Source organism: Dipodomys ordii, unplaced genomic scaffold (assembly GCF_000151885.1).
Source record: "Dipodomys ordii isolate 6190 unplaced genomic scaffold, Dord_2.0 Scaffold1, whole genome shotgun sequence".
NCBI lineage: Eukaryota > Metazoa > Chordata > Mammalia > Rodentia > Heteromyidae > Dipodomys > Dipodomys ordii.
In genome coordinates, this window is record NW_012267217.1 from 29,009,827 (window position 1) to 29,021,755 (window position 11,929).

General features: G+C 38.6%; 1 protein-coding gene across 1 annotated transcript in view; it reads right to left on the reverse strand.

Moving 5' to 3' along the window:
- Xpo4 (exportin 4) overlaps nt 1–11,929 on the reverse strand; it is a 108,808-nt gene that overhangs the window by 42,077 nt on the left and 54,802 nt on the right. Inside the window, exon 6 of the mRNA XM_013012574.1 lies at nt 1,145–1,257. Within this exon, the coding sequence (XP_012868028.1) occupies nt 1,145–1,257 (113 nt within the window). The remainder of the gene's footprint in view (nt 1–1,144; nt 1,258–11,929) is intronic.

Sequence of the window (11,929 nt, forward strand, 5' to 3'; positions counted from 1 at the left end):
TGCTTGGTAAGAAATGTACGCATTATCCTGCCCATGCAATTGTAACCCCTCTGTACAGTATGTTCACAAATAAAATTAAAAAAAAAAAAAGAATACAGAGGGGGACTGGGAAGGTGGCTCAGTGGTAGAGCACTTGCCTTGCATGCATGAGGCCCTGGGTTCCATACTTCAGCACCATATAAGCAAAAAGAAAAACGTCAGAAGTGGCACTGTGGCTCAAGTGGTAGAGTGCCAGCCTTGAGCTGAAGGACAGCACCCAGGCCCAGAGTTCAGGCCCCACAACCGGACCCCCCCCCCAAAAAAAAGAATACAGAGGTACTGCTGCTGGGCGCCGGTGGCTCATGCCTGTAATCCTAGCTACTCAGGAGGCTGAGGATCACGGTTCAAAGCCAGCCGGGCAGGAAACTCTGAGAGCCTCTTATCTCCAATAAAAACCACTGGAAAACCAGAATTGGTGCTGTGGCACAAGCAGTAGAGCCCTCACCTTAAGCTGAAGAGTGCAGGGAGAGCACCCAGGCCCAGAGTTCAAGCCGCACAACCCCCCCACTCATACCCCTCCCACACACACACACAAAGAATACAGAAGTACTACCTGCCTTTTCCTTTCTCACTGTCACACATGTACACAGGGCATTTTTTCTAATGCCACATAATATGGGATAACAATGTAAAGGGAGGCAGAACAATCTGGCTAACTTCTATTGCTTCTAACATTAGGAAAACCAAACAACAAAAAGGCTTGATACATTTCACTTGGTTTTCAAAAAGTTACATATTCATTAAAATGTTATTTGCATTACTACTGTAAAATTTTTTATTGCTATTTAATAATTATTTTTTGAAGCTCTCAGTTTGTATTTTTGTAGGATAGTAAGAGCTATGTAGCTTATATAAAAAGCTCTTTGCAGCTTTCAGTTATTAATGTAAAGGGGTCTCAAGAAAAAAGTCCAAGTTCTACTCTAGGATTCTAAACCCTTCATCATTATCCAGTAGTTTTATAAATTAGCAAGAGACTTGCTATATTCTATTTAAGCAGAGAAATTAGAAGAGAGGGCTAAAAGGGTAGTAGTAAACATTTAAGAAAAAGACAAAGACATTTCCTCTTTCCATGGCCTTGCTACTAGAGATGAAGACCATGACTTACTGTGAAGAAAAGTTCCATCACTCTGCTGTCCAGAAGAGTCTCCCTCCAGGACTCTGTTGGCTTCAACAGCACATTTTGTGAGGATTCAAACATAGCTATATAATGTCTGCCCAGTGATCTGGTGTCAAGGTCAACAACAATAACATTCTTACTTTGTCAAAAGTATAAGTCTACCTCTAAATATAACAGGAGCCATTCAGAAAGAATGTAATGGAAACAGTTTAAGCCTCTTTCACATATGCTACATAATTCACACATGAAGTGAAGGAATAAAGGGCATTAAGTGCTGAAAAAAGAGGAATGCTATAGGAATGTAAGATAACAGTTTCATAGTAATTATGTTATGTGATATGAATAGAAACTGATCACTAGAGAGCTGAAAAGTGACAACAGAAGAAAAATCTTGACTTCAAAAGAGATGCAAGAAGAATCAATTTCTGCCCAAGTCTGCCCATAATTTTCCTTACCATCTTAGAACAGCTAAAACCAAAGGTATAAAATGAAAAGTCTCATTTTCCATGCATAAGCCTGTAGGGAAAAAGAACCATTTTCCAAAGGAAATACATTCAATGGGAAAGAGGAAAAAAGGAACATAGTTAACTGCATTAGACTAAAAAACAAAACTCCCTCAGATCATAGTATCCAAATATCAAGTTCAAACAAAGAACTAATCATACTGAGATAAAACTTTAAAGATGCCAAGTTAAAATTCTCATAGCCCACCGTGCAGTGTTCAAGTGTTTATAAATCAAGCATGCTTCAAATAGTGTCCTATGTAAATTAAGTAACTACCACATATCTACATTTATGAAGATAATTCCCTCAGTGGCAACCACAGTACCTGGGCTTTTAAGAACAGTATGGCCTGGGGACAGCCGGCAGATGCCACATTAGTATCAGCAATGAGAAACTGCCTAGATATCTAAGATGATTACCAAAAAACAAAATAAAAAAAGAAAATTATACTTTTTTATAAAGCCAAATAACTGGTTTTAGACAGAATTATTCATAGGGAAAATTAAGTCTGTAAGACCATATCAAAAGCCAATAGTTGATTGATTTAAAATGTATATATGAATATATATGAGTGTGTATATATATATATATATATATATATATATATATATATATATATATATATGAATACTCTACAGAGTTAGGAGACACAGGGAGAGGTCAGAGCCTGTTCTGACATCACTCCCAAAAGGTTCCAAAACTCCATTAATAAGATCAGCAAAAGTGAAACCCAAATCTGATTCATTTAAACTTTACTTCCCTCTTCCTTTATCTGCCCTCTTGTGGAGATGTCATGGAGGTGTAAGATAAGCCTGAATTGCACAGAAAAAACACAGCAGCCAATGAATACTAATAGTTATCAGTAAGCGACTTTTCTCATCTGTTTCACTTAATATTAAAGAAAAAAAAAAAAAACGAGTAAAGAGTTAGAGGTGTGGCTCAATTGGTAGAATGCTAGCCACTGAGCAAAGTATCAGATACTGAGTTTGAGTCTCCGTCTTGCAACAAAAAGAAACAAAAGAAAAGAAAAAAAAAAACTGGCTAAATACCAGTTCATTTTCCATGATGAAGAATAAAGACTATCATCTTTACAGGAACAAGTGTTTGTGGATGAAATTTATCTGATAGGAACGGTTTGTTCTGAAACAGTCTGGGGCTGGAGGAATACAGATTAAGTTGGACTGAATTCAACAGCTACTAAAGCTTCTATTCTCTACTTTTGGATACCTTGGAAAGTTTCTATAACAAAGCAGAAAAAGGAGTTTTAGTGTATGAAATAAATCATCTGAGGAAGACAATAATTCTTGTTCTTTATGAAAATAGCCATTTCATTTATTCTTTGATATTCAACTTCATTTTCTATGAAGTAAAGGAACATTGTGTTGATCAAAAATTGATCAACACTCAAGAAAATGTGGTATATATACACAATGGAATTCTATGCCTCCATCAGAAAGAATGACATTGCCCCATTTTTTAGGAAATAGAAAGACTTGGAAAAAAATTATATTAAGTGAAGTAAGCCAGGCCCAAAGAAACATAGTTTGCAATAACCAGTGTATGTCTGAGTCAAGCAGAAAAGGTCAGATAAGTTGATATTAGGGAAATGAACCCCAAGATAAGTATTCAAATGTTTTTCTTTCATGCAATTGTTTCTAACATATTTATTAGATGATTTCTTTGTTGCTTTGTATATGCCTCCCCCACAGTATAACCCCTGCTTTCACTATATTTGATGTTGGTATAATTTGTGGAGGGGAAGGAAAAAAACAAATCGGTTAAATATGGATACAGGTAGACCCATTGCAACAATGAGATGTACAAGATGTTATGCTGAAAAACAAACTTTACAACTTTGGTGGGGGATTGGAAGGGATGGGAAGGGGAAACAAAGGAGGAGGCAACAATGCTTAATAAGAAATGTACTCATTACCTTGCCTATGTAATTGTAACTCCTCTGTACAGTAGTTTCACTAAAAAAAAACTGGGAAAGAAATGAGGAAGGGGATGACACTTTCAAAAGGAAATGTACGCACTACCTGACTCATGTAACTGTAACCTCTCTGTACATCACCTTTAGAATAAAAATTTTTTTAAAAGCAGCTCAGGGACACTGTCCAAGTTCAAGTCCCAGAACTGACCCCCCCCAAAAAAAAAGCTTTTTATGCTCTATAAATACTCCTAGACACTATTTTATATTAAGGGAAAATGAGGTGCCTTTTTCCAGATACAAAACCTAGTATGTGACAAGTTGAACATCAAGTTCAAGTTGAACCCTGGCAGTACTAGAATCTGAACCCAAGATCTTACACTATTCAAAAACTAGTTAATGCAAAAAAGGCTGGCAATATGGCTCAAGTGATAAGAGCTCTTGCCTAGAAGCTGAGTTTTAATTCTATTGGTCCCCCATCAAAGGAAAAAAATCATGGGGCTAGGTTAGGAAGGCGGCTCAGTGGTAGAGTGCTTGCCTTGCATGCTTGCCCTGGGTTCGATGCCTCAGCACCACATAAGCAGAAAAAAATCGAAGTGGTGCTGTGGCTTAAGTGGTAGAGCACTAGCCTTGAACTGAAGAGCTGAGGGACAGCACCCAGGCCCAGAGTTCAGCCCCAACCAACAAAAAAAAAAGGAAGGAAGGAAGGAAGGAAGGAAGGAAGGAAGGAAGGAAGGAAAGAAGGAAGGAAAAGAAAAAGAAAATCATAGTAGATAGAATTTGCCTAAGCTATGGTTTTGTATGTTTTTCTTAAAGACTAATAATTTAAATTTTGCATCAGAATAATTCATTCATAAACAACAAAATGCAATTTTACCAACAGGAGAGTCAAACAGACTTTTCTGTCTTAAGAATTCTATATCTTAACCAGGGGCCACTGGCTCATGCCTGTATCCTAGCTACTCAGGAGGCTAAGATGTAAGGATCAAAGTTCAAAGCCTTCCCAGGCAAGTCCAAAAGACTTTTATCTCTACTAAAAAAACCATTAAGTGGAGCTGTGGTTCAAGCGGCAAAAGTGCTAGCCTTGAGCAAAAAACCTCAGGGACAGAGCTCAGGCCTGACTTCAAGCCCCAGGAGCAGCACGTACACACACATATGTATACAGAAACACAGAAACACACACACACACACACTTCTCTATAACACACACACACACACACACACTTCTCTATCTTTTAAAAAGAAATGGTCAACTGCATCTAACCTTACTTCACTTTCCCATGTTTCACCGAATTCAGGAAACAGGAGTCACAGTACGCTGATTTTCTGTCACTGTATCAAATGCAAGCTCATTCTTTCTTAGCCAGGGTTCCAGCAAGGGAGCCAACTCTGAGGTGTTAAACCCAAGCCATCTTCTAAGCTCAGTGCCTTCTTAATCCCTTGGAAAACCAGTTACAGCTACATGCAAACTCTGTAGCACATAACAGTGAAGAATTAACTTCGCATTCCCTGCCTGCTCCCCATGAAGATCCTTTCTGACTCTGAGAGTTAGAAAAGCTCACTAGCTTCTGAGAAATCAAAGGATTATACATGCACCACCTGCCCAACTCTGTAACTGCAGGACCAGAGGCAAACACACACCAGGCCAAAACCAGAGGACAAGCTGACTGTCACTGGATAATCCTACTAAGTCTTCCGTCTTAAGTTCTTGAACAGCAGACTATTGCCAGTGAGTATGCACATCTTTAATACAAGGGGAGAACTACCGTCTTTGCAAATATATGGGTCCTTAAATATGCAAATAAATTCTTATTCATTTTGGGGTAATGTCTGACAGTAAAAAGAATTATTAAATAAGTCACACAATACCTACAAATTATTCTTGAGCAACTATGGATGAATTGCCCATTCTAATTTGTAGTATATAATCTAGGAAGATCTTATAGCAAGATCTGCCTCATCCAAATACTTACCCACACTTTGGCTCCAAATACTGAAGTTGTCTTGACTGGCACTCTTAATTTAGGTGAAATCTTCTAGATTGCACTACTATTCTATGATCCAGTTTAACTTACCTCAGGAGAGTAAGTTAAAATTTCACCAAAACCAAATCAGATTCACGAAAATAGAACACCAATAAAAGGCAGTGTAACCAAACTAAAAAAAGAAGATATTACTGAGGCCAACATACCACACATACCTACCAAACATTCTTCTTACAAAATGATACTGTCATTTACAACTGGTGTTGCCAAAACCCATAAGCATTTATGGACATCAGGTGAACTACTAGCTGAGATGTATCAGCAGCACAAGCACACATCCAAGAAACAAGTTAGAAACAAGCTAACATTTCTGAATTGGCTTGTTCAATAACTAAATAATTTCAAGCCTCTACCCTAGGTGCTAACAATACAACAAGCATGATCCATGATTTCATTAGTGTTCTGCTGGCGGCAGACAGCAGATACTACTTAGATACACTAATGAATGAAGAATGGCAACTGAAAACTAAACCAAATGGGAAGACATTCTATAGCCATGGTCAAAGATATCTGACCTGGTCTAGTATGCACAGCTGAAGAATGGCTAGGGAGTAAATGGGGCAAAAATGGGGAGAAGGATTATTTTGGTGCCAGTGAGGTTTGAACTCATGATCACAGGCTTGCTAAGACAAGAGCTCTACCACTGAACCATTCCTTTAGCCCTTTCTGGGTTTTTGTTGTTGTGGGTTATGGGGCCTGAATTCAGGGCCTAGGCATTATCCCTGAACTCTTTTGCTCAAGACTAGCACTCTACAACTTTGAGCCACATCTCCACATCTAGTTTTTTGAGTGGTTAATTGGAGGTAAGAGTCTCCCAGGGACTTTTCTGCCCAGGCTGGCTTCAAACCACTATTCTCAGATCTCAGCCATTAAAATAGTTAGGATTACAGAATGAGCCACCGGTGCCTGGCTTTTGCTTATTTTTGAGATACACTCTTGCTTCCTGCCCATATATACAGCCAAACTCTGATCCCTTATTTCTTATTTCCCCTGGGTTGACAGGAATGTGCCACTACACCCAGTTTCTTGAACATATGGCACCTTATTGAATTACTGTAATGGAAATGGTCTGGTACTGGTGACTCTCTCCTGAAATCCTAGCTACTTGGAAGGCTATGATCAGGTCAAAGTCTGTGAAATTTCACCTACATGGTCTAGGTGTTGATAACTAGATACTGCTTTGGAGGTGAGGTCAGGCAAGAGACTTCCAGACAAGCTCTCTTTTGCATTCCACCATAATACGCTATATACTTATGTACTTACTATAGGGGGCAGTCACCAAAGCAGATATAAAAACAAAGGAAATAGTTCCCTCTGTCAAGAAATGCGAAAATTCAATTCAGGATGAGCTGTAGGACCACATTGTCAAACTTCAAAGGGACCCATCACTGGAGCTATGTACCATTGGGCACAGACAGGATCTTTATCTAAACAAAGATAGAGCTACTGAGTCCATTTAAAAGGAAAAAAATCATTTACTACTAACACATAAAGCAGACCTTAGATTCTACGTTAAAAGTAAAAATACACACACACACGTGTGTGCGCGTGTCTGTGTGTATGTGTGTAAGTTTATTTTTTGGTGCTGATTTTGGGATTAAACTTAAGGCCTGGGTTCTGTCCCAACATTTTTTCTTCAAGTCTAGGGCTCTGCACTTGGGCCACAGCAGCTTTCTGGTGGTTAACTGAAGGTAGAGTCTCATGGGCTTTCCTATCCAAGCTTGGCTTCAAATCACAATCCTCAGCTCTTAATCCCCTGAGTAAGATTTTTACAGGCATGAACCACTAGCAGCTGGCATTTCCCAACAATTTTCCCCCCTTGAATTCTGGACCTGGTTGCAGCCGGAGCTCCTTTTGCTCTAGGCTAGCACTTTACTACTTGAGTTACAGCACCATTTCTGGCTTTTTCTGTGATTAATTCTAGATAAAGAGTCTCACAGACTTTCCTGCTAGGATGGCTCTGAACCATGATCCCCAGAACTCAGCCTCATGAACAGCTAGGATTACTGGTGTCTAGCTATTTTCCAATGATTTTATAATGAAAGTCTGCTAAAGACAATTGATCAGGGTCATAAATATACTTCCACCCATAACAAAAGCAGTTACTAAACCTATAAAATGATAAACTCACATGCCCATAATGTTCTTTCTATATATCAGTTTTCTAACAAACAGAGACTATTGCCAAAATTAAAATGTATAGAAATTCGGACTTATTAGTAAGCTAAAGACTACATAACTCTAAATTTTTCATCACTTCTCATCACAATTAAAGCAGGAAAAGACATTAATTCAGAGGGCAATTCTCTTACCATTTGCCCACCAATACCACTTTCCAAATCATGCAACCTTAAACCCTAAGCTTCAGCATCTAATCTAAAACTACCCAGTAATATCCTTTATTGAGGATGTACTGAACTGAAATAACAAGACTGGTCCATGGAATTAAAAATTTAGTAGATAGGGGCTGGGAAGGTGGCTCAGTTGATAGAGCGCTTGCCTTGTATGCATGAGGCCCTGGGTTTAATTCCTCAGCACCACATAAGCAAAGAGAAAAAAAGTCGGAAGTGGCGCTGTGGCTCAAGTGGTAGAGCGTTGGCCTTGAGCTGAAGAGCTGAGGCCCAGAGTTCAGGCCCCACGACCGGACCCAAACAAAAAGCTCAGAGGTAACACTCGGACCATGAATTCAAGCCCCAGGACTTGCACACATTAAAAAAAAAATTCCTAAAAAATAAAAAATTAGGATTATTACAAAAAATTAGTAGATACACCTCCTTATAAGTAAATTTATGTATTTCTTTATAATTTCCTAGTGAGAAATAAGAATTTATACTAATTAAGCAAGTCTTCCAAAACTGAAAATGATAAATATAACTCACTGAGTGGAGGTGAGGGGTACATAATGATGCTGCAGTTGGCACACAGGTCTAACTTTTAAGATGCCTTTGGCCTCAAGTTACAGTTGAAATGAGTTACAAAGTCTGAAATCAGAAAGGCTCAGAAGCTCAAGCTTATAATCCTTAAGAAGATGAGTTTCTTGGGAGGTATAGAGATCAGGTATAGCAGTTCTAGGCTAGCCAGAGTAGGTAAGTTCATGGCACTCTATCTTGATCAATGGCTGGCCATGGTGCCATCACCTATCCCAGCTATTAGGGGAGAAAAGAGGGATGGCAGGATCATAGCCCAGGCAGACACAGGAATGAAGTTTGAAAAACCAACAGAAAAAGAGGCTAGAAGGTTTGGTAGAGTACCTTCCTTACGAGTACAAGGTGCTCTAAGCTTCATTTCCAATACTTCAGAGTGTAAAATGTAACCTTCTCTTCACCCAAACTCCCATCTCACAGGATGGCTATATGATATTAGGTACCTTACATCTGTTTTTAGATACAGACTGAAAACAATCTTGTTTATCCTTATTAACAGATAATGTCAACTTCCTCTATTTTTAGAAACTCTCTTCAGATTTTGATTCCCAAATCCTCCTTGCCTGATTTTTCCCTTCACTTTAACTGGCCTTCTCAATCTCTTTAACTTCTTCCTATGTTTTCACTCCAGTCTCTTCGCTAGTAAGATTCTACTGTCAGGACACAGTTGTTCTCTAAGGCAGCATGATGGATAAACCTTGGCACGTCGGATATTTTTAAAAAGCTTCATCACAACATAATTCACATATTACACAATTTACCAAGGAATATACAACTCAATAGTTTTACTATTAGGCTAACCATGACCACCATGCAAGCTTAAAATGTTTTGACCTCCCCCACCCCCCACCCCACACTCCAGAAAGCTGGTATGTTTTGTAGTTGTTCCCTGTCCTACCAACTGCCACCTCTCTAGTGAACCACTAATTCTATGATTTGCCTATCCTGAACATTTTATATAAACATACTTTTATAATATGGAGTCTTCTGTGAGTGGTTCTTTTGGGGATGGGGGGGGATAGTTAATGGGGCTTGAACTCAGGGCTTGGGCACTGTATTGAGCAATTTTGCTCAAAGCCAGAACTCCAGTTTGAGCCACATCATTTCTAGTTTTTGGGTGGTTAATGTGTGATAAGACTCTCATGGGGACTTTTCTACCCTGGCTGGCTTTGAACCAAGATCCTCAGATATCAGTCTCCAAAGTAGCTAGGATTACAGCTGTGAGCCACTGGCACCCAAATGTGAATGGTTGTTTTAAAATACTTTTCCTTAGTAAAATATTTTTAATTTTCCCATATAAGAGAAATCAGCATTTTCTTCATTCTTTTTGATTAACAAATAATACATGTTTTAGGTTTTTTTAACCATTCTTCTTGCCTAATATAATACTACAGAGCGTTCAAGTGTGAATGTCAAGAATACTGACTTTCTGGGCCCAAACTGCTGGATATAGGGCTGTCTTGTATACTGTGGAATGTTTGATGGTACTCCTGGCCTCTATACCCATCAGTTGCCGTAAGTATTCATTAGAGATGGCAACCAAATTTGTCTCCAGACACTGCCAAATTCCCAACAAAGAATGACTCCTAAATGAAAACCATAGCGATAGATTTGTAATTTCTTAGTGAAATCTTGTATTTGTGTATGCAGAAATCCTGACCCAAGATCATTTATAGCACTAAAGTTCTTAGCTTTAACTTTTATATTTTTTGGTTGATACACCCACAAAATAAAATATCCACTGTATTCCCAGAGCTTGCTAGGACATTTAGGTGACACATGGGGAATATGATGAAAACAAAAGTGACCAGTGCACGGAACCTCTGAAGGTGGTTGTTATCATGTTATAAAAAAAAAAATTAAAAACCTGCAAGTGATAACTCTAACTTATGAAAATTCAGATCCTAATTAATAAGCCATTCCATAAAATTTCACTCTAAGATGTATTAAGTTGAAGTCTTTGAATACTAAAAATGATAATAGTGTATTATTATGGGGGGGATCATAGTGCACACCTGTAATCCCTGCTTCAAGAGATGAAGACAGGATGGTTTTGATTCAAAACAAACCAAGGTAAAATGTAGCAAGACTCTTATCTCAGTAAGAAGATGGGTATGGTAGTTCCAGATACTTTGGCAGATGAAAGTATGAGGAGAGGCTCATAGTTGGAGGCAAGCTGGGGAAAAGTTAGCCTAAGATATGATCTAAAAAACTGTAACTTGGGGACTGAGGACATGACTGTAATCACACAGTTCTTGCCAACACAAATGAGGCCCTGACACCAACAGAGAAAAAGGTACATAATTTTTAAAAGCTTAAAAAAGAAAAACACTCATATATCTGCTAAGCGATACATATGGATTACATAAAGAAATCTTAAAACTACCTTATAAAAGGCAAATAACCCAATTAAAAAGAGTATTTTTCCAAAAATGGCTAATAACCACATCAAAAAAACAGAGTAATGTAAGTCAAAACAATACTGAGAAACTACTTCATACCAACCAGTATGGAAAGAAATAAAAACATAGATAAATATTCACTAGGACGTGAAGGAAATAAACCCTCAAAACACCATTGGTGAGAATATAAAAATGACACCTTCACCCTGGAATACAACTTGGGCATTCTTCAAAAAGTTAAATATAAGCTGAGTTGTTGGTGGCTCATGCCTGTAATGCTAGCAATGCAGGAAGATGAGATCTGGAAGATATAAGGCAAGTCCAAGGCACAAAAGTTCACTAGACATGAACTCCAAAATGAACAGCAAAAAGCAGAGCTGGAGACAGTATGGCTCAAATGGTGGTGTGCTAGCTCAGCAATTCCAATGCCCTGAGTTCAAATTCTAGTACCGTCAAATGTAGAAGAAGAAAAAAAGTTAAACAGAATTACCTTATAGCCAAACTAATCTATTCCTTGGTTTATCTGTAGAAACATAAATTACACAAAATTGTAACATCAACATCATCATCATTATCTAACTTTTGTTGAAGACAGGGTAGCCAGGTGCCAGTGGCTCATGCCTGTAATCCTAGCTACTCAGGAAGCTGGGATCTAATGATTGCAGCCAGCCCAAGCAGGAAAGTCCATGACACTCTTATCTCCAAGGAGCCAGTGAAAAGGTGGAAGTATAGCTGTGGATTAAGTGGTAGTAAGAGCTATCCTTGAGCAAAAAAAAAAAAATCTCAGGGACACAGCCAAGGTCCTGAGTTCAAGCACACACACACACACACACACACACACACACACACACACACACACACACACACACACACACACACACACCTCAAACTTGTAAGCTCAAATGATCCTCTTGTGAGTTCAAGCCCCGACACACACATATACACACACCCTCTCAAACTTGTGGGCT